The 23,583-nt window shown below is 38.7% G+C and overlaps 1 protein-coding gene across 1 annotated transcript; it reads left to right on the forward strand.

Annotated features, from left to right (window-relative positions):
* The first annotated feature begins 306 nt into the window (after positions 1-306).
* On the forward strand, positions 307-21,737 carry itga6a (integrin, alpha 6a). Its single transcript, XM_063497539.1, has 25 exons — positions 307-513; positions 10,572-10,696; positions 10,817-10,896; positions 10,984-11,245; positions 11,370-11,501; positions 11,975-12,185; positions 12,404-12,597; positions 12,680-12,774; positions 13,397-13,524; positions 13,611-13,700; positions 13,786-13,847; positions 13,934-14,100; positions 14,411-14,551; positions 14,646-14,764; positions 15,072-15,234; positions 15,839-15,925; positions 16,017-16,096; positions 16,188-16,262; positions 16,354-16,456; positions 16,951-17,127; positions 17,260-17,355; positions 17,431-17,541; positions 17,643-17,735; positions 17,831-17,959; positions 20,887-21,737. The coding sequence occupies exons 1-25, from the start codon at positions 326-328 to the stop codon at positions 21,049-21,051; spliced, it is 3,273 nt and encodes a 1,090-aa protein (XP_063353609.1). The 5' UTR covers positions 307-325; the 3' UTR covers positions 21,052-21,737.
* The last annotated feature ends 1,846 nt before the right edge of the window (positions 21,738-23,583 follow it).

Raw genomic sequence — 23,583 nt, forward strand, 5'->3', positions numbered from 1 at the left:
ATGAGAATATGAGGAGTTCTGTAAAAGGTGGGTCATTTTTTTGATATTTTTAAGGACTATAATTTAGAGTAAAACTCGTGTCATAAGTTAAGCCTGCTTATTTCAGCTGAGACTAAAAGACATTCAGTTTCTAACGTGTAATTATGACACTGATAAGTGATTCAGTGACACACTCCGCCATCATGGCCAGAGGTGGCGCCGTGGAGTACCACCCTAACCCGGTGGGGTTCAAACAGCGGCAGCTTTCAGTCATCAATTGACAGAGCAGAGAGGAGCTGCGCGGTCCTAACTTTGGGACGATTGGGCAGATCTGGACGACGCTGCAATGCTGCTGCAAGGAGGACGCTCTGCTGCTCACGCTGCACTTTTATTCTTCGTTTATGTCCTGGAGGCAACTTTTGTGCTCGGCTTTAACCTGGACACCGATCACGTCCTCAGGAAAGACGGAGAGCCTGGGAGCCTGTTCGGCTTTTCTCTGGCCATGCACCGGCAGCTCAACCCGGACAAAGTCATGTGAGTGATGTCTCCAGATGTTCACGTCTTTAGAGCTGTCTGAGCTCCTTGGAGCACCTGAGCGCACAGGTTCATTTAACAAGCAAGTGTAGGGACTTTTCTGTCAGGTGGCATCAGCGCAGAAATTCAAATGTGACTGGAAGTGCTGTGAGGACTGACTGGCTTACACTCTACCTACTTTCTGTTTAAACTTTAAATAGTGAGCGAAAATAACTCTTTAACCCTCTCAGGTGTTACAGTCGTGCGTTAGAGTAACTTTCTAATACAATGTCCTTTAACTTTTCCCCCCAGTTTTCCCCAAACCCCACAGGGTTTCTCACACGTTTTGTTCTAATTCTCGGTGATATCAGCAGTTTCCCCGCTGATACTTTGAATATGAAGCGGGGAAACAGCCACAGGATAACAAGTGAATTTACAATGCTTGTAGTGTCATGCAAATGTGCCTGCAGGGTCAAACCGAGGCAGCACTGCGAGGAGAGAGGTAATAGGAAATAAAAGGGTCTCAGGATTGCTTTGCAAACGAGTGGATTTTCAGCTTTTCATTGTTTAATGCACGTAAAAAGGATCGAAGCTATTATTCCTGACATTTCATTCACCGATTACAAACAGCCAAAACATTTCCATTCAAGATGCTGTAATCATGTGGCTTTCAGTATTCTCTTGTCTTTTAATCTTCTCGGTTTCCTGTTATCAGCTTTGTTTGCTGGTGTTCTGCACGATCCCGGCAGTTTTCAGATTAGATTAGATTTTTGCTGTTGTGAGACAGTTAAGAAGAGAAATCAGAACATGCTGACTAATGCAGTCTCACTTACATGTCAGATGTGCTGATAATGAGGTTTTTGCATCAGTGCCACGATGCGATAGAGCAGGAGTCAAAACATTTAAGTATTCGTCCAGTGAAGGGTTTCAAGAATCTCTTGTTTGAGCAGCCCAGAAGGGGCAGAATCGACACCGGTGTAGGGACCCTGGTCATCCTGCCTCCTCAGTGTTGAGAAGAGGGTGTGGTGTATAAAAGCCTCTATGCATAGGTTTTGTGCTGGCACTCACGGGACCCTGCAGCAGCATGTTGAGAAAAAGAGAGCAGGGATGAGAAGCCCTGATAACACGCTTACAAAAAACCCAAGAGATTCCTCAAAGATGGCAGAGATTACTCTTAAGTTGTGTAATTTAATCTAACTGCTGTTTTGACCACCGTGCCAAGACAGGTCATGTTGAAGTGAAGTTTTTAAAGCTGGATTTTTCAGATCGCTTTTTCACAAACATTTCTTTGTTCACAAAGAAGCATTCAAACTGAAAAGAGGAACTTTAACATTTGTCTGGCTTGGCAAGTCTAAAGGGAGGGAAAAGTCATGAAACTGATGTCATATTTGTCGGGCAAATAGAGCCTTGAAATGTGACACTGGCTTGAGAGTTTGTTTTCAGCCTGTAAAAGTCTGAGGAGAGTGCCTCTTTTACATCCCGCTCAGTGAGGAAGCAAACCTTATTTAGGGGAGGAAAAACCAGAGCATCTTTTTTATGTGAAAGGAAACTGAATATTTCAGGTTTTGGACTGTTGTTTAGACAAAAAATAAAAGCTTAAAGGGAAAGCTGAGTGATGTGAGCATTTTCATATAGGAAATGTTTTCTTCCTAGTCACCAAGCTCAACAGCTGTGCAGAAGTAAGCGCACGTCTACCTGGTGACAAGAGGCCTGTGCTTATTACAGGATGTAAACATAACAACCGCCTCGCTTGGTTGAGCTGTAAGGGCAGCGAGCTGCACGTTTTCATTTTCTTGCCAGATATAGTTTGCTGTAAAAAAAAAAAAAAGAAAAGGAAAAAAAGAAAAGTGCTCACAACAAGGTTTATGGAGCTTCAAGTAACTTGGTTTCATGAGTTGTTTTGTGTATTCAAGAGAACTCACTTCAAAACAATTTACATGTTTAAATAATGCCAGAAGAAAATATGCACTGCTAAAGAAATTTATTAGACCAGCTCTCGTAAAATCTAGAAAACACAAATATTTCAGAAATCTTTAAAAAACTTGTTTAAAACTAAAAATTACCCAAATTCATGTTTTCATACTGAAGTTTGAGTCGGCATGTTGAACTCCTCTGAGAAGTCAGAGATGAAGCAAGCATAACCACTTGAACCACTAAAAAAACCTCTTCTTTGCAGGAACCACTTCAGCGTTTTTATGTGCTTAAGATGGGCAACTTTTTTTTTTCCATATGTGAGCTAATTAATATTTGATTTAGCATTACTTAACCAGCCACACCCCCAACCACAGGGGGCCACAAACCAGTGTACTACCAGTGCCCATAAAAGGGGAGGGTTGTGCCAGGAAGGACATGCTGTGTGAACTCAAAGATATGCATCATCTGTAAGATTTCCATGCTGGATCAATCAAAGCCTGAGTAACAACAGCTGTCACCTGTGCAGTTGACCAGAAAGATGTTAGTGGAAATTGTGCTATTGTTGGCTGAAGACAGATGAGGACATGCGTGGGTTGGTGTGACACTGGAGGAGGCTAGGAATAAGGTGAGATGGAGGCAGACAATCCACTGTGGGAGACCCCTAAGAAGAAGAAGAAGATAACTTAGCCAATCGTTGTCTGTAGGTAAATAGTTGGTTTTGTCTGACAAACACTCCACAGAGTAAGAATGAGTCCTCCTGATCATATAAAAGAAAGATATGTTTATGGTTTTATGTGGTTTTATATGGTTTTACTTAAAAAGTGACTTAAATAATTACTGTTGTTTTAGCTGACAAAACGTACAGCCACTGAAGTGACTCATTAATTGGAGCCCTAGTTACAATGAGCTCACATTGTTCAGCTCTTCTTGGTTGAAACTTCAGACACTGAGAAAGTGTAGCTGTATGGAAATAATAAAAGGACAGTAATGACGTAATAAACAGCAGCTCAGTCATGATCTTAGCTCTAGATCCTTGTGTGACCCTGAGATAATCAGTCAGACGAGACAAGAGGAAGCTCAGCAAAACAGTAGAACAGCTCTGCGTGACCTAAAGCTCTGAGGACCTCTGAGCCGGCGAAACCGCAAGTCAGGGATGCGTCACGCTGTCCAACATCCGTCGCTCCCGATTTTTTACAAAAACGTGTCATGACGATCACCGGCAGCTGCAAATCTCTGCTGGCTATCACTACTTACTGTGCATCAGTCTGATTATAATAAATCATATGTGACGAGGGGAATGCTGGACTTCACTGGCTCTTTTTTAGGCCCTCTGCTCTGATGAGTGGTAAATGTAACTCCTCTCATGCCAAACCTACACAGGCTGAATTTCAGCTAAAAAACACATTTTTCGACTCTTCTGATGATTAAAGTGCTGTTGAATTTAATAATCAGGAAACCATCGCGTTGGTCTCCAGTTTGTTTCACTATAGCTTTCATAAATATAGTGATAAGGTGTTTTGTTTTTGTTTGATTTCTAAAGAGATAATTAAAGAAAAGTTTTTGTTTGATTTCTAAAGAGATAATTAAAGAAAAGTAGACTCTCGTTTCCATAAGTCACTGAAAGTATTGCAAAAAGTTGCTATTTGGCAATTTGATGCCTCTTTCATGAGTAATATGATAAAGATGGTTTTAACATTCTCTCAATGAAACCAGACTGGGCATGCACGGCCATCTGTGCACATGTAACCCGATAGATTAAACGCATCAGTGAATCATCAGTGGAGATACTCCAGTCAAACTTCACACCAATGTCTGACTAGTGTGAAGATAACAGATAAGTCGTCAATAAACAGACCCCCCGAAAATCCTCTAAAAACTTTAATCTTTACTAAAAGTTGACACGATTCTGTGATGTGTGTCAGCCAATCACAGGTCAGCAACAATCAGTGTGCGATGTGTAAACTGAAACAGTTGGAACAGCTGCGGCCGATCCTGTGAGTTCTTCTTGCTTTGAGTGCACAGCTGTGAAGGCATTGGAGCACATCTGTTAACAGAGACCAGTGAGATCACTGTGAAAGCCAACACCCGCCACTATGCATTTACACCGCAGTAAAAGACACCCCACATGATGACTCTGAGTGGGACATTTTACATCTGACATGGTTACATTTTTCCACAGTAGCCCAGAAAAAACGAGTAAACTTTCACACTCTTTCTTCATTTCTTGTTACTTACATACACATGCACATCCATGATGCTAATATCAGCATGTGTGGTCCCTGCTTTGTTGATCAGGCTGTGTTTTTGGCAGTTTACAAATTGGACTGTGCAAATTCTGATATATTGCTCAATATGTTTTTTGTACAGAGTCTATCCTCATCTGTTCGGTATTAGTGTCTTTCTACTGTCCACTCTCAGATTAGGCTTTTTCTTTGCAGCTCTGCCTAGATTCTCGTCGCCTCCTCACTGTCACTGTTGGGGTCTTTATTTTACAGGAGCCATTTATTAAAGCTGCAAGCTGAGGATGCTTTCTCAGTTTTCTTTCTTGGTTGTACACAAAGGCCTCCCACTTCTGTTTCTATTCTGGTTAGAGCTTTTTATGCACATCTTCAGAAGAAAGTTCTGTTGGCAATATCATCACATGCACCAAGACTGACAGATACTCAGCTAACTACGTTGTTGCTTCTTTAATCAGCAGTTTTCAGCTGTGCCAACATAATTAGCGCTATTAATGAGTTAGCTTTTTAAGGTGATACAGTTGAATTAAATAACATGATGTGCTACAGGAACATAGGAATGATGGATCTTGAAAATGGGCTTCCATAGGCACTAGATATGTTGATATTCTGTTAAAAATGTCTTTATGACTGAAATTATATTTCAGAAGGAAAAACAAACAAAGCAAAGTGAGGGGTTGATTCTGACAACTACAGGTCATCAGTCAATGAGCATTCCCTTCATGTTCCTTATGTCTAAGCACTTAAAATGACCTTTGTTTACAAAATGGAGTTAATGATTTCGTCAGTGTGGCCGGAAATGAGTGACTGAGCAGACTGGCAGAGAAGCTGGCGGTCTCTTTGCAACCACAGGTATCAGATGGCCGATAAAAAGAAGGCAGGTTTTTCTAATATACTAGATATAGTTTAGATCTGAACAGGGCAGGAAATAAAACATACCACAAAGGAACAAGTAGGGGAAAACTTTTAACATTACATTCATTCTTTTATTTATTAAGTCATACCTTTTTTTGCACTTTAAAAAAAATCCACTTTATGGTCGACTGTGTTGTGTTTTGTGTGTTTTAGTTGTGCTTAGGTCCAACACGGGACCGTTTCCAATTTCGTTGAACCAAGTATGACTGTTCAATGAAAAGAAAGTGTAATCTCGTATCTTATGTTACAGCAGCTGCAGAGTGTTGCTTAAAGAACTCACAAACACAGTGGCAAACACACCAACGTCCAGCTGCTTTTAAGATTTATTGAATGAACCTGCATTTTTAAAAAAAACCTTGATATTTTTTAGTTTTATCATTTACCCATAATCCCAAACTGTAACTAACTTTAAAGATTCCTTTTTAATATTTGCATGTCGCCGGGCTTTGTTTGAGGGGATGTTTAACGGCTCGGTTAGGAGGGTCCATGTTGAGCAAATGAAAAGCCGCGGGGCCGTCCCACAGATCAATAGGTGGGTCAGAGTGAGCTGCAGTTAGGAAGAAAGAGAGGATTTCCTTTCATTCCTTAAAACAAATTCCTTCATTGTAAGCTTGATGGTCAGCTAACACGTGAAGTGTTTAGATGACTGAGAGTGTAAAATGCGTCAAACTATTGTTTTGGTGCCAACTGGTCCCCAGTGACTCACATCCTGTAGTCTGATGTGTTCTGTTCACTGGCACACAGTTACAGTGTATTAAAGTTTAAAATAAATCAAGCCTCTGAATATCAGACGTCTGTAGTGTCACAATTTTCTGTTAAGAGCTGAGATTTATGTTAAGATTTTATCTATTTGTCTAAAGTATATCAATAATATTATCCACTGTGTCTTTGACCTGTGCAAGAACCACAACACTGAGTGGAGGGAAGAGTTGTAGTTGAGTCTTGATGCATGCTCAATCATCCAGCTAAGGAAATCCCAGAAAGTTGACGTAGCATTTTCAGCGGGAGAAACACTTCATCCAAGTGACTTCTTCAGTCTGTGGATGATGTGATAGTATTTTTTAAAACTTATATGGCATACTGTTATATATGATATGATTTTACTTGATCTCAGTTGTGTGCTCAGTGTTACTTCCGGTGCAGGAAGTGGTTCAACCCCACTCTATCTGATCAAGACCTGCTTGTGGTTTTTCTCCCTCACTTCCTTGCACATTCACATGGCTCTGACACTGTGTAAAAAGTCACAGAAAGCAAGTGCTCACTGCATTTCATACCCAGATACAGTATCTAATTGCAGATACACTGCAGCTGTATTTGAAGCTGCTGAATGAGTCCTAAAAACTTTTTTTTAAAGTGTTAACAATTACATTTTCAAGCCAAGTAGTAAAATGTACTTTATGAGAAGCGCTGTATAGCAGTGTATTTTGTACAGTTAATTAATAGAAATTTCATGTTTTTAGACCCTTTCACTTTCTTCCTGAAATAACTGTAAAACATATTAAAAAATGCGTAAAATGTGACCGTTGCACACTTCACTGCACAGGAGGGACCATGATTCATGTGCAGTAAAAGCTCAAAAGCAAAACATATAAAAATTCAGATATATTTAAGTGCAAATATAGGTGTATAATCAGCATAATCATACCCAGTCTTACTATTTCATAGTCCTCTAAAATAACCTGGTCTGCACATCATTTTTGGCAGAAACAGGCTGTTTTTTGTTCATGCATTTGTCTGTGTTTCTTAAATCAATCTGTAAAAAGACCATCTGATGAACCCCAGTGACCTGTGCGTAGGTGCTGCGTATGTCATCGCACTGGCTGCTGCTGAAAACACATAAAACACAGAATCTCTTTATGAGATGTTAAAAAATGTGTGAGTCTCTGCAACAGTGCGGGGTTTTAAAGGGAAGTGTGGTCAGAAGAGAGCAACAACCACAATACTGAAAAGCAATAGTCTGGTTGAGTTCCCCCTTGCCCTCTGCAGGGTGTGAAAACACTAGTTTATTGCCATATTTGGAACTTCTCTAATTTTTGTTCTTAAAAAATAAAACATGCTCCTGAGAGCCAAGAAAACAAAAAGGTTTTGATGTTTTATTTTATTTTAAACAGTTTAAGTATTGTATTGTAGTATTGTAGCTTAAAGAAACATGCTTTTCAATTGTCAATTGTTATTTCTTTTTGATCTTCTGCTCCTGGTAGTGGACGTCTGGTACTGTTTGATCAAGGAAGGATATGATGTAATGATATTGTTTTCATTTTTGTCTGGCTTTCTGGTGAAAGTTCTTTTTATTTTACGAATTTTGAAATGAAGCAAACACATCTGAGCATTAAAACATTATTTTAACAAATAATTTCTCATAGTCAAGCTTTTATTAACCTGCATTCTGCATATCTGATAGTCACCTAAAGCTGGGTTGTTAGATCATGTCACCCATTGTACTAATAGGGATCATGAAAGGTATGACAGAGAACTGAGTGAGGCAGAAGGGATTTTACTCAGAATTGTGGAAGTGGAGCCATAAATTAGCCTCAGAGATAGGCATACTAGCTCTTGAGGAGCCTGAGCAGGGCCAAAATGATGACACGTGTCCTTTATAGGCAAGAAGCATGGAGTTAGGTAGGGCTCTGAAGTTGTGGGATTTGGTTTTCCTGGCACAAACTGGAGTGTGGGACAGCAACCTGTGAAGGCAATCATTCTTCCATGGACACGGCAGATTGAGGCAACCTCATGGCACTCTGTTTAAGAGAGGTGTCACCATCCAGAGGTTATCATTCTTTTTTCAAGACATTATGATCATTACTTTGATGGACTGCCTAATCTTGAAGAATCTATCTAGACTCATTGAGTTGGCAACAACTAGAGCCCCCCATATCTGGATCTCAGGATGTCTGAATCAGGCTGTGAACATGGGTATGATGAAGAATGTTTTCAGCTCCAGAATATTTTCAGTTTTGAGGTTGCCTTCAGAGACAAGACCCTCTCTCTGCTTCGTGTGCTCTGACATTTTTTTCATAAACTTGGCTGTCTGTCTGCTGTTTATGGGCCTCCAGTGTTGGCTGGGGCATTCTCCTGTTTTCATGTTTCATGTTAAAACAGTTTCAACCCATTTCCAGTAGAGTTGAAACCTAATTGTGCAGTTTAATGCACTTTTAGCAAATATAGTATTAAAAACTCAAATCGACAAAGTAAATAGTTTAAGTAACCATAATTTAAGTTGATTGTGCACAAGTGTGTGTGTGTGAAATAAAAAGACTCTTACACATTGCTTCCTATCCATTATGCACAGCTCTTGGTGAGTCATATCGATTGTATAAATTGTGCTAGGACTGAGACTCGTGTCCCCCATAGAGGACAAGAATGAGAAACTGAATGACAGGCTGAACCTTTTAAGCCATCCATCCTGTGACTGTGAGGTGTCGATAAACAGGTTAACTTTGTGTTTCTTTAATTGATCCAACTTTATGAACTATAATTATGTTTTAGTACCAGAGGGGGCTTTACAGTCTAGTGTCTGAGGCTCTAGAATTGAAGATCAAAGTCTGGTTGTCAGTGAGTCAGTGTCCTATAGACATGTGACAAATTGAAGGAAAGGCATGAACCCTTGACCCCTAAAGTGAGGGGATCCGGCAGCCCTGTTATCCACTGTTCCTTCTAAGTATTCAATTGTCCCTTTTGAATGAAGGGTCACTTTAACTCGATTAAAAGTTGTTCTGAGTGATAAACTTCCTGTCCCGTCCTTTTATCCTAATGAGTGTGGTCTGTTCCAGGATGACCCTGCACCCATCCATTGGGCATACTGGGTCACTAAATGGTTTGATTAACATGAATATGATGCAGTTCATATGCCACATGCATAGTCATAGCATATAGTCCTTCGGTAGAGTTCCAGTAACTTGGAAAGTTGGTGCCCAGACCTTTAAAACTGTGTCTACACCTTACTTATATTTTGCCAAATATCCCACTAACTATTGCAAAGATTTCTGTTCAGAGATTCAAACAGAAACATTTGTCTCCAGTTCATTTATCTGAAAGATTTTGATGATTTTCTCGCTTTTGAGTTACATTTCTTACCCACAGTTACCGCAGTTACATTTATGACAGAGATTCATGTTACCCTCAGGATGAACTGTTAATAGCTATTTTTTTCTCTCTAGGCAAATTTATGTTCCAAACTGCCTGCAAAATTCATGACATTCCCATCAGCCGTAACATACTCCAGGTTTAGTTTGCATGTCTTATAAAATCATCAGATTCAATAACTGACAGCAACGAACTGCACCCAGTCAGTTGTATGCTCCTGTTTTCCAAATCTGCACATACTGATTCAAGCAGGTTTTTAATGTGCTTTTTTTTTACACCTGGAAAGAAGCAAAATAAGGTCGATTCAGAGCAGAAAGCATGCACACTAAATGCTGTTAGTTTTGTGGTGTGTTGAAACACACTTAGTCACTCTGACTTTGGCTTTCTGGTCATCATTTTGCAGAAGTGCAGCTTCTGTCCTCCAAGCTGCAGGTCAAAGAGTTAATGAGTCTCCTGTTCTGCTTAACAAGCATCCACTTTTTTCTTTTATATTTAGCCTGCACATCTTTTTACACAGCGACTCTTTGAACAATATTTTTGTCTGTTTGCCTTTACTTGATAATAACAGCGATAAGACAGTCAGAAAACCACTGTGATAAATAACAAACAAGGCATAATGAAACAAATCTACTTGACTGGAAACAAATGAGGGGTGTTGAGGTTGTCTAAACCAAGCCACAGGATGTCACCATTACAAGAGAAGTAAAGGAACCAAAGTCCCCTTTAACCATCAGTATTGCACTCATTTGTTGTTTCCCTTCATTATCACTGTTGATGTTTTTACATATGTGTGTGAAATTCAACAAGCTGTGGCTTTGTTGAATGGTATCCCAGCAAAGGTAACTAAAGCAACAGTTCCCAAACATTTTATGAAATAAGTTTATGATTAAATATATTTCTGTCTTGGTTTTTTTTTTGTGTGTTTTTTAGGGTACTGATTGGTGCACCCAGAGCCCGGTCTTTGCAAAAACAAAAAGCCAATATCACTGGAGGCCTGTATAAATGTGAAGTCACCCAGTCTAGTAATTGTGAGCGTATCATATTTGATGATAATGGTGAGAACTCTGCCTGCATACCTACCTAAACAAAATCCACTGCCTTTGTAATCTTGACAATTTGTAGAAACCAAGCTTTCCAAGTGAAATGTTCAATTATGTCTGTTGGCAAATTTTCAGTGGATCTGAGAGCTGAGAATAAAGAGAATCAGTGGATGGGGGTGTCAGTGAAGAGTCAGGGACCTGGGGGAAAGATTGTGGTGAGTCAAACTAAGTATTAAAACCATCGTTCTCTGGATCCTCGTGCCCTGGTTCAGTAAAGGTCTTACTCGTATCTTTATCTTCAGACATGTGCTCATCGCTATCAGAAGCGTTTGAATGTGAATACTCCAGAGGAGACTCATCACATCCCCGGACGTTGTTATATTCTGAGTCAGGACCTAACCATTGACCCTCAGTCTTCTGAGGATGGAGGTGAATGGAAATTCTGCGATGGCAGACCTGAAGGCCATTCATTGTTTGGAACATGCCAGCAAGGACTGGCGGCTACTTTCACCAATGACTACCATTACATGGTTTTTGGAGCAGTGGGAGCTTACAACTGGAAAGGTCACTATTCGATTGTGTCTTTATATGCGCTTTATCTTCATTAGTGGATTTAAGTTTCGTACATGAATCTCATTTTTTAATCCTAAAATGCATTTTTCTCACAATTTTGTGCTCTTAAATCCAGGGATAGTGCGAGTGGAGCAGAATAATAGTACTTTTCTGGACATGGGAATATTTGATGACGGCCCATATGAAGTTGGGAATGAACAAGTCAGGAACCCTGAGTTTGTGCCTGTACCTGCAAACAGCTACCTCGGTGAGTTGAACACCCACAGATATTTTTTTTCATCACTTGTTTAATGTTAGTTCATTAATTCGCTCAAGCAAACGTGAATGAGCTAAAACAATATTGTAAAAAAGAGTGAGCCAAAATTCCTTTAAAAAGATGTAAAGACCAATATGGTTATACAGAAATATCCAGATGAACAGAATCAGCTTTCTGGGATTTCCTTACCTGGATGATTAAGCACACATGAAGATATTCATCAAGTTATTATTGCTGCTAAAGGTGATTTTACAAGCTACTAAATTCTGGGGTGACTTTCAAGTTTGTTAGATGTTCAGACTCACATGTTTCTGCGTTAGATACTATATTTCCGTGTATTTTTGTGTATGTGTCAATAACCTGCTGCACCTACTTTCCATTTTTCTAGCAAAATATAAAGCAATGAGAGGTAGCTCAACACTTTTGCACAGCACTATAAATCTACTTCATTTGCCACACTTTAGGATTCTCTCTTGATTCGGGACACCACATCACCACTAGGGGTAAGCTGACAGTGGTGGCTGGAGCGCCCAGGGCCAATCACAGCGGAGCTGTAGTCCTGTTCAAGAAGGACATTGTAGCAGGAAACCTCTCGACGGAGTACATTCTGCATGGTCCAGGTCTGGGATCCTGCTTTGGATACGACGTGGCTGTAGTGGACCTGAATAACGATGGGTATGTAACATTTCTGTCTGCCTTTGGGTACATTTATTAGATTATTCAGAAGAGTAGACTTGATCCAAACTTAACAAGTCACAAAACAGTATAAAAACACATACATTTCAGATTTACACAACTTTCTTTAATATCACTTAATTTAAAAAAATATTTTCCATTTTTAAGTACAATTTACTTTTAATAGCTTTTCTTCTTTTTACTCTATGTGATACTAGGTGGCAAGACATAGTAATAGGAGCCCCTCAGTTCTACATGAAGGGTGAAGACATTGGGGGAGCTGTTTATGTTTACATCAACAATGCAGGAGTGTGGGAAGGAAACACTCCTGTCCGTCTAATGGGGACCAAAGACTCAATGTTTGGAGTGGCAGTAGAGAACATCGGGGACATCAATCAAGACTCATATAAAGGTGATTAAGCTGACCTTTTGCACTGTGTTTGTATTGTCTTTGTCATTTGCAGTCACATAAATTGTGTTTTTTCCTCATACAGACATTGCGATTGGAGCTCCGCAGGAAGATTCTGGGACAGGAAAAGTCTACATTTATCACGGCTCTGCACAGGGAATCAAAACGACCCCTGCACAGGTGGATATTTGTGTAAAGTAGCCACTATCATGTTTATATTATTCATAGTTGACTGTATTGGTGAAGCCACAGAAAATTATATTACATCAGTGTTTTGTTACAGTCTGAATGCTTTCATGAAGTCTGGTTTATGCTGTTGCAGAACCATGTTGCTAGTGATAAACTTCTAAAGCTAGCTGCCAAAATTCAAAATGACTGTTTTTTTCACCAGCATTTTCCTGATGAACCTAAGAACTGCTCCAAATGAATAAAAGTGATTCTCCATAACTGCTGGACTTAAGAAACATCGGTTTGGTACAGTTTTAAAAAAAGAAGAAGAAAAATACAGACTATTATTACACGTCTACCCCTAATAGTGAGACTTAACAGTCTTGGAAAAACAGGATTTTGCATCTGAAATTTTTTTCAGACTTGGGATCAAGAGATAGAAAGCCTGTGCTACAACATTTTCTCATTATTAATATTTCTTCTTGCACTGAAACTCAGACATACTAAGGTAAAGTAAAATCTTCAGCTAGTTTGGCTGCTAATTTAAAAAACCTCATTGGGACAACTTTGTCTTTACCGTGTTTTTTTTCCTCGCTTAATTTCAGTTCTTTAAGTTTGCATCTTTATTTTCCAGATCCTTTCAGGGAAAGACCACAACATTCGATTTTTCGGATATTCTCTGGCAGGAAACATGGACCTGGATGGTAACTCTTATCCAGACTTGGCTGTAGGCTCTCTGTCAGATTCAGCTATGATTTACAGGTAACTGTGGCCTTAACCGTTAGTTTAAATTTAGTTAAAGTCCTACTGATCTCAATCACAGTTTTATTTAACCATCTTTCTTTTAGAACAAGGCCAGTCATTACCCTCAACAGTGTTGTCAAAGTGTCTCCAAATGAAATAAGTCTTACAAATAAGACGTGTGGGGACCATGTTTGGTAGGTGTTCTTATATTATTATATTCAAACAGACTTCAGAGTGAAAACTTTCTTTTTCCTAACAATCTCTGTTTTCTGTCCATAGTTTCACTGTGATGGCATGCTTTTCCTACAAAGCTAATCCTGCATCTTACAATCCAAAGCTAAGTACGTAAAAATTTATGACATTATTTTTCCATTTACAAAAAGTTTTTTTCTAACACACATATGTGCATTTTACTTCAACACTGCAGCTGTTAGCTATGTTGTGGAGGTGGACAGAGCTCACAGGAGAGGACTGACTTCCAGAGCGATGTTCTTAAACGACTCCAGCTCTGAATTGGAATACCAGTTCAACGGCACCTTAAAACTCAAAGAGCAAAATCAGCAAAAGTGTATCAACCTAATAGCCAGACTTAAGGTAAATCAAGTGTCACACAGCTATATCACTGAGAAAAAGCAAGGAGCCTCTGTCAACTTTAAACTGGAGAAATGATTAAAAAAATGAAGACATGGACGTTGACGATAGTAATCACGATTTCTTGGAGATGTCAGTGTTTTAAATATGACCGTGCATGAACATATGTAGTGCTAACTTTGAGGTCATTTATAATAAATGAATAGCGGAAATTATATAAATCAAAACTGTAATAATATATATTAAAACAGAGACAGTAACAGTAAATCATAATAATAAATGCATTAAATGCCTTTTTTTGTGATTCATGAAGGATAACATTAAGGACAAGATGCGTAGCATTCCCGTTGAGGTGTCGGCAGATATAAGTACAAAACAAGAGGAATCAAATAATGGCCTCCCTCACATGATTCCCATTTTAGACGCCACTCAACCAAGCAAAGTCATTTCTGAGGTAAAGGCAACTTCTAAAAGTAAACACTAAAACTCATTGTGTCGAGTTTGTTATGTAAAATTTGTATATTTGTCGTCATTTCCTGTTGTTTCAGGTGAACTTTCTAAAAGAAGGATGTGGAAGCGATCATATTTGCAAGAGTAAACTAAAGATGGATTACAGTTTACACTACAAAGAAGCCAACAAAGAAGAGTACCCCCCGTTAAAAAAGAGGTTAAAACTCATTCTCAGACTGTAGTAATATAAAGTAGCCTTGATTGAGTTTTGTAATGGGACCAGTTGGACTTTAAAACCCACCCTGCTTTTTCATGCTTTGGTCTTTTGGACGACACACATCAGAGTGAATGGTTGAGTCTCACTGGGCCACCAACCCTACTTAAAATGAAACCACAGCAAAAAACGAGCTCAGACATGCTGATTGCACAACATACACAGTTTGCTACGCGATTATTATCACTGAAGAAGCATGTTTTCTTTGTTTTTGTTTTTTTCATCACTGGTTATGACTGTGTGCCTGCAGCAAGAACAACATCCCAGAGTTTATTGTGAAATCCCAGAGGAAAGACTTGGCTGTGTTGGTGACAGTAAGCAACATGAATGGTGACGATGCTTATGAGGCAAAGCTGGTGGGGACCTTCCCAAATACCATGTCATATTCTGGAGTCCGCACCGATCAAACAACAGTAAGTCGACTGTAAAATTACTTTGTTGTATTGTAAGAAAGTTACAAAAGTAAAGTCCTTTACCTGCAATTGATTCAAGCCTTAAAAGCATTAATCAAAATACTAAAAAATGACTTCCACTGTGGCTTAAAATACCTGGAACTTGGGGCATTTCCGCTGTTTAATATGCAGGAGGTATGAATACACAGTATATGGATGATGATGATGAGAGAGGTGGGACTGTCAAGAGGAAAATCCAGTATTTAGATAATTAAATACAAATCCCTGACTGATTGAATCCATGACAGTGACTGCTTGTTCCACTCTTCTGGCATATAAAAAACAACGTAATGTGGCTGTTACGGGTTTAAAAGCTTGGCTTTCTTTGTACATGTTCTTTAACGTTTGTAATAGTTTGCATGCTAGCATCTAAGCTCAAGTACAGTTCTACATCATCAACAAGAGAGTCGCCCCCTGTTGGCCCTTTGGAAAATTGCAGGTTTAAGGGGCTTTACCTTTTCTAAAACCTAGTGGCTACGTCCATCTTTTATATACAGCTTATGGCCGCGTCATAAAGTAAATACTTGGATATATTACACACATTTTCCGACGTGTTCCTTTCTAGATGGAAAACCTGATCACCTGTGATGCAAATGTAAACAGCTCTCAAGCAGAATGCGAGCTGGGAAATCCTTTTAAGAGAAACTCAAAGGTACAGAAATGTCACGCTCCTGTGCTAATGCTTTCTAAGACACTCTGCTGTTGTAATTCATATGTAAGAAATGCTACTACTTTTTCACAAGGTTACCTTTAAAGTCATCCTGAGTGCTGCACATCTGACTTTAGACACCACTGAGATTGAGATTGATCTGCAGCTGAATACGTAAGTAAAGATGCTGAGAGTCGCTTTCTGTTATGTGCTGCACACTTTCAAACTGGAATGTGTTATTGTTATTAATATCCTTTTCGTTTAGGACCAGCTACCAAGAAGCTATCCATGTAAAAGTAAAGTGTAAAGTGATCATTGAATGGCCTTTGTCTGTCTCCGGGTAAGTTTGTTCTCGCAGAGATTCCTTGACTTGTTTGACTTCACCTTTATACCTATACAGGACCTCCAACCTTCTCGCTTGTTGTCATCAGGGAAGCTAATCCTACCCAGGTGTTTTTTGGAGGTGTTGTGAGAGGAGAAAGTGCAATGAAGTCAGAAGAAGAAATTGGAAGTTCGATTAACTTTACTTTCACTGTAAGTTTATACATTTCACCTATTTTCTGTATTAATATGGTTTTCATAAAACTTACTGGCCACTTTATTAGGTATACCTGTTTGTTAATGCAAATATATAATTAGGTACATATGAGTATTGTTGCTGACCATGTCCATACCTTCATGATCACAGTGTCACAAAGCTCATACCCTCTCAAACTGGTTTCTTGAACATGACAATGAGGTGATTGTACTCAAATGGCCTCCAAAGTCACCAGAACTCAGGCCAATAGAGCACCATTGAAATGTGGTGAAACAGGGGATTCAGATATCAGATATCATGTCAATATGGACCAAAAATCTCAGTGCTGAATGTTTCCAGCACCTTGTTCAAGCTATACTATGTAGATTTAAGACAGTTCAGGTTAAGGGAGATTCAACCCAGCGCTAGCAATGTGTACCTAATAAAGTGGCTGGTGCGTGCAATGTTTATGTGAAATTGCAGAGTTGTTTCCTGTTAATTTCTCCTCCAGATAAACAACTCGTGGAAGCACTTGAAACCTTCTTTTGAAACCTCACTAAACATTTTTTGGCCCAAAATTCATAAAAATGGGAAATGGCTTCTGTACCTGATGAGCATCGATTCTGAAGGACCAGAGAAAATCCATTGCTCCCCTAAAACTGAGATCAACCCTCTGAATATTGCTCAGGTAGCATATTTAAGTGTTCAGCTTCATGTGTTACAGCTGAAATTAGACCGTTGATGAATGGGCCATTATGGCACGCCTGCCCTATTTGATTCTGTGTTGAATTAACGAGAGGAGATCTTTACCTTCTTTCAGCAGTCCTCTGTGCGTCGAACAAAACGAGAAATTATGAACGAAGAAAGAAAAACTGGTGGAAAAATGTCTTCGCTGAAGGGCAAGAAGAGAGTTTTTGTAAGTGATATGAATGGACATGCACGGTTTAATAAAAGTGTTTATGTGATGTTTAACTGTGTCTTTGCTTTCTAGTCCTGTGAAGATGGGATGGAAAAATGCGTGGTGTTCAAGTGCCCCCTGCAGGGGCTCGATGGTACAGTAGTCGTATTGAGATCCCGTCTGTGGAACTCAACCTTTATTGAGGTAATAAACAGCATTTTTATTGTTTTCACATGTCTCTTCATGTGAGATAAATCAAATCTCATGATTTTGCTTCATGGATAATTGTTGTTTTTTGCACACAGGAGTATGCCCCTAGTTCAACTTTGTCAGTAAAAGCCACACTTGAATTTGATACTCAGAGGGAAAACGTCATACTGACCAATCAAAACACGAATGTAAGCAATTCAAGCTGTATAACGACATTAACCTTATTGCTGTGTTGGTCCTAACTCAGTCTCTCGGTTTTCCTCCCTTTGATGTTTTTTTCCAGGTGAATGTGAATGTATCTCCTGACAATGAAGCAGCTAAGCATCAGGGAGGAGTTCCCTGGTGGATCATCCTGGTGGCAGTTCTCATAGGACTCTTGATTTTGATTCTACTGGTTTATCTGCTGTGGAAGGTGAGAACATGGATGTCACACCTACAGTTACACAATGGACATGGATATGAGAAAAAAACATGAATTTAGAGAACCCCTCATGAAAATTAGCCAATTAGAAAAGGTAAATGAAGCCTGAAAATAAGGCTAAAGATACTTAAAAATAACATTTTCACCTTTTTTGCTAGATTTCTATGCTCTGATTGCCTTTCTCAGTTTGGTTTTATTGTGAGTATATGAGATATTGATACACTATATGGACAAAAGTGTTGGGCCCCACCTCTTATTCTTTGAATTCAAGTGTTTTCAGTCCAATCCCCACAGGAGTATAAAATCAAGCACCTAGCCATGCAGTCTGCCTTTGCAAACATTTGTGTGGAAGGATAGGTCTTCCAAAGAGCTCACTGAATTTGAGCGCTGTATAAGAATACCACTGCTCCAACAAGTCGGCTTGGGAAATTTCTTCCCTCCTAGATATTCCTCAATCAAGTGGAAACTTTTAGGAACCACAAAGTGACAGTCCAGGTCAAGTTACTGAGCGGGAGTGCCAAATGATGAGGGGGATAGTGTGTAAAAGTTGCCAACACTCTGCCGATTCAATAACTGCAGGGTTCCAAACCTTGTCTGACATTCACATCAGCACAAAAACTTGCTGGGAGCTTCATGGCTGCTGCATCTGCACGCAATCTAGATTACAAAGCACAATGGATGGTGTAAAGCACACCGCTAGTAGACTCTGGAGAAGTGGAAGAGCATTGTGTGGAGTGATGAATGTTGCTTCTCTATCTGGCAGCCTGATGTTTGGTGAACGTTACCTGCTTTACTGCACTGTGCAAACTGTAAAATCTGGTGGAGAAGATGGAGGATAAATGCTATGGGGTTGTTTTTCTAGGGTAGCCTGGGCCCTTGAGCTTCAGTGATAGGAAACCTTAATGCTTCAGCTTCTGAAGACATTTTGGACATTTCTATGCTTCAAACTTTGTGGAAACAATACTGTATGGGGAAGGCTCTTTTCTGTTCCAGCAAGCCAGGCCTTCTCATCCAGCATCAGTGTCTAACTTCACAAATTCTATAAAATCTTGTAGAAAGACTTCCAAGAGTCTTAAACGCTCATGTAGGTGTACTGTGTAGGTAGCTCAATTCTTTTGTCCATATAGTGTGTTACAAATGTATATAATTTTTTGGCTCTCAAAGCAAAAGCAAGTGTTTGCTTTTTTTCAAAAAGAAAAAGAAAATACATACATTAATGGAAAATGTTCCAAATTTTTCATTTATTGAAAATCAAAAACATGCTAGTTGTGGCTGTACAGGAACAGCTCATATTAGTCATATTTCTCTCCAGTCTACAGAAAGTAATTTCTTGTAACGATGACTGATTAGATGCTGACTGCTGCATTTTCATGAATTGTTGCAGTTTCTTAAAAAAACACATAGAGCGGGCATAATTTAATACAAACACATGAACAAACAGCTGATTGACGCTTGGTCACAAGATCTGTGGAAGAAAAGTTCAGATGAAGGGCTGCTGGCACCTGATCCTGTCAATTTGAGCTGAATGTGACACTCAGTAAAAAAGATTAAAAAAAGCTGAAAATCTTATAGAGAGGAATTATTCCGACATAAATTCAGACACATGGCTTTCAAAACAAGTATTTCAGTGCTATGAAGTTAGTTGCGTTCGGATTAAGAGTTTTGTATGCTTATTCACTTTTATGTTGATATTTGGAGAATTTACACCAGTTTGTGCATTAAATCTGAAACTGACACAGCAGAGGACAGAGCACTTCTTATCACAGTGGCTAGAATAAACAGAAACAGCCAGGCTAACTCTGATCAGCTGTAATAAAATCTGCCAACCGGCTCCATTAATAAAAACATTCCCCCTTTTTTTACTTTACAGAAGCTGAAGTGTAAAAATGAAAATTCACTCTTTAATTATGGCAAATAGCTCTGCACTGGAGAGCTTGTCAGCACTAAATGATAGTTTATTGTTAGATTTGCATTAAAAGTTTCCACCCATATAAATCTGTTATTTGGTGACTAAAATACACTGTTAGGTAAACTTACTCAGTGTCTGGGTGGGTCATACCAATAACTGGACATATAACTGATAATAAAACTTGCCACAACACAGTTTTAAGAAGGTGTAAATCATAACCCGAAGTTTAATATTTTCTACACGTTTGTCATTTGTCATTTAACATTTGCACATCAACACTGGACTCCGGAGGAAGTATTTGCTTTAAAAATGTATGTTTGCTCCTGCTGGACACGTTTGTAACACTTCACCACCCTTGCTCCTCCTCAGTGTGGTTTCTTCAGGAGACCATCTAAAGACCAGTACAATGCTGCATATCAGAAGGCAGAGATCAACATTCAGCCGTCTGAAAAAGACAAACTCAGTGCTGAGGACTGATATATGCTCTCTGAACGTGGGTAAAGTCAGCATGGCGTGTGGTTACTGCAGTGACTAATGAACTTGCTTTTAAGCCACTTCTGCTGACTTGTTGAAGGAAAATTCGAATCAGACTCATATTGCACGTGTTATTTGGGGGGGGAAAGGTAACTTTGCACCTAAATTGAGTGAAATAGACATGCTGAAGAGAGATATTTTTCTTCTACATAAGAAAATAAATGTATATTTTTTTATTAATGAGCTCTTTGTGCAATATGGTTCTGTGAATTTTTCAAGAGTAATGCATTTTCTCGCCAATAGACTTACTAGTTTCCCCTAGTGCTTCTGCAGGCGCTTCTCCTGACATCCCTGCAGCTGTTCTGCTGCAAAAGTCGAAGTTGCATGCATGCTCAGTGGCCACTGAGCAGTTGCCACTGAGCATGCTTGCTCAGCATTTCTGCACAGCTCCTTTACAGACTGTGCGAATATTGCTGATACATTTTTTTTAAAGTTATTAATGCATTGTGTTTTCTTTAAAATTTCTCTTTCCTAGTGTGGATTCTTCAAACGCTCCAAAGAAAACGACAGTGTCCCTCGTTACCACGCAGTGCGGATAAGAAAGGAAACTCTTGAGCACAAAGATGGAAAAGTGAAACCCGATCCTTTTGAGAAAAAGCAGTGGATGACGACTTGGATCGACAATGAAAGTTACTCATGACCTTTTTCTGCTCAGATCTTTGAACAAAGACAAGACTGAACTTAATTAATAATTTCATTAACATGTTGCTCAGTGATAGTTTTTTTTATTGCTAAATGCAGATAATGCTTTTTACACTGTATAGCCTATGAACTATTTTTTTTTTAATCATTGTATATATTTGAATATGTCTGCGCATTTTATATTTATACATTTTTTTGAGAAAAAGAGAAATCAAATCAAGCAACCAAAGTTTTATCCACTCATGTCTGGAGTCGAATAACAACGGGCAAAGTTTACTGCTGTTTTTAAAGTTGTACTGTCTCACTGGAAGCCTGAGGTCTGTTCACAGAAGGTACAGCCAGTCACTGTAATATGAATGTAAATGAGATTTTTTTTTTCTGTGAATGTTAAGTATGTAAACTTTCTGTTTTTTCTTCTTTGAAATGACATTTAGGTACATTGTCTTGTCACAAAAAATAGATATTTGAAAATAACTGTGTGTGAGTCTAATGTGAGAGCAGCTCTATTTTTCCTCTCTGCTCACATTAGCTCACCTTGGTTCTCACATATGAATCGCATCTACTTTACTACGAGCCTCACTTTTTGGTCTCTGTGGGGAATTAAAAGCGAAGACGGTGAAAATCAAGTGAAACGCTTTAATTCAAAATGCCTTTAAAAAAAATTGCCAAGTAAAATAAAAATGCGTAAAGAAAATGTTTTCCTGTTGAATTTTCTTGTCATGAAGATATCTGACATGAAAGCAGGACTGAAGTCAGTTATCTTTATAACGTTATTTCACATTCAGCTGTAACAAACTCCTTTTCAATAACGGGTTTTCAGATAGTCAGAAATCCAAGCACATGAAGTTTCTGATTCAATTCAATCTTATTTATACACTGCCAAATTACAACAACAATCGCCTCAAGGCGCTTTATATTGTAAAGTAGATCCCACACTAATACAACAGAGAAAACCCCAACAATCATATGATGCCATATGAGCAATCGCTTTGGTGACAGTGGGAAGGAAAAACTCCCCTTTAACAGCAGAGCCAGGCTCAGGGAGGAGCGGCCAGGGGTGGTTGGGGTGAGGGAAGGAAGACGGGATAAAGACACGCTGTGGAAGAGAACCACAGATTAATAATAAGTAGTGATTCAATGGAGGTGTATAAACACATGGTGAGTAAGAAAGGTGTCTGAAAAAGAAATACTCAATGCATCATGGGAATCCCACAGGAGCCTACACCTAATGGAGCATAACTAAGAGAGAATTCAGGGTCACCCGATCCAGCCCTACCTGTATGATTTAGCAAAAAGCAAAGTTTTAAACCTATTACTGGACAATTAACGATTAATTCATTTGCAGGTTTTGCAGGTTTTACTACTAAACGTAGTAAAACCTGTAAAACTACCACTGCCACTGCTTTTATGTTAGAACATGCATTTATATGTACTGTGTTTGGAGATATCACAACATGAAGAACTTAGTATGTTTTAAAAAGTGTTCTATAAATAATGGTATTATAAATTATTGTTCAGAACAAGATCTGAAAGCTCTGGAAGATGCTGACGATAAGAGCCCGACTGATTTAGCAGCCAATATTAGTTATCTGCTGATCTATTCCTATGAGCATTTTTAATGGCTGATAAATACACATTTTACCCTTTAAAGTCTGAACCATGAAGCATTGTTAGAAAACTCTCATTTTTGAAAATTGAGTGTTTATTTCTGCCATTAAAAAAAAAATCTATTAAATATTATTTTGAATATATGAGTTTTGATTTGTATTATATTTTCTTCATTTGCATTTTTTATTTATTGATTCCTTTTTGTAATTTATTGTTTAAATAATATAATTTACCTAGGTTTTCAGGCGTGGCGGGGCATTATTTGTCTGCAACTTCCAGACCCATTCTGCCCGACTCTTCCAGCCCAGTCAGGCAGAATGTAAATGAGTAATTACATAAAACATAACAAACAACTATTTATGGCACTAAAAATTGGACTCTACTGGCAGAATCACTTCCTCTTAATAAAAGCTGTAAACTGTAGAGGTAAGAGGCTTCTAGCACAATTTGTCTGCATTTTTAAACAATAACCAGCGAATGAAAACTGAAATCTTAGCTTGGCTATGATCATAATCAGCAATGTATGGCTTTGCAAAGTGTCAAAAGTCCAGTGAAATCACTAGTTACTCCAGATTTTCAATGAAATGTGTTTTGGGGTTCTTATTGTGGTGAGCCCAGCTTCACTACACAGGAGTAGAAATTGATAGAAAGCTTTTTTTTTTAACCTGCTTTTTAAAATTAAATTTCAGATTGTTCATTGTTTTGTAATTAAAGGGTGCTTTTCATTGCTTCTTCTTCTTATAGTTTTGCATTATCTAATTACTTTTTAACCTTTATTTCAATTTGATTTTTTTTGTTTTTAAATTCAGTTTCTTTTTGGTTCGCTTCCACGGTGGGTTTCCTTGCTTCAGTTTAGTTGTCATTGTTTGAAAGTGTTTAGTTTTTATTAGTCTGGGTGTTTTTAATTTGCATATGTCAGACA

Source organism: Pelmatolapia mariae, linkage group LG16_19 (genome assembly GCF_036321145.2).
Source record: "Pelmatolapia mariae isolate MD_Pm_ZW linkage group LG16_19, Pm_UMD_F_2, whole genome shotgun sequence".
NCBI classification, from domain to species: Eukaryota; Metazoa; Chordata; class Actinopteri; order Cichliformes; family Cichlidae; genus Pelmatolapia; species Pelmatolapia mariae.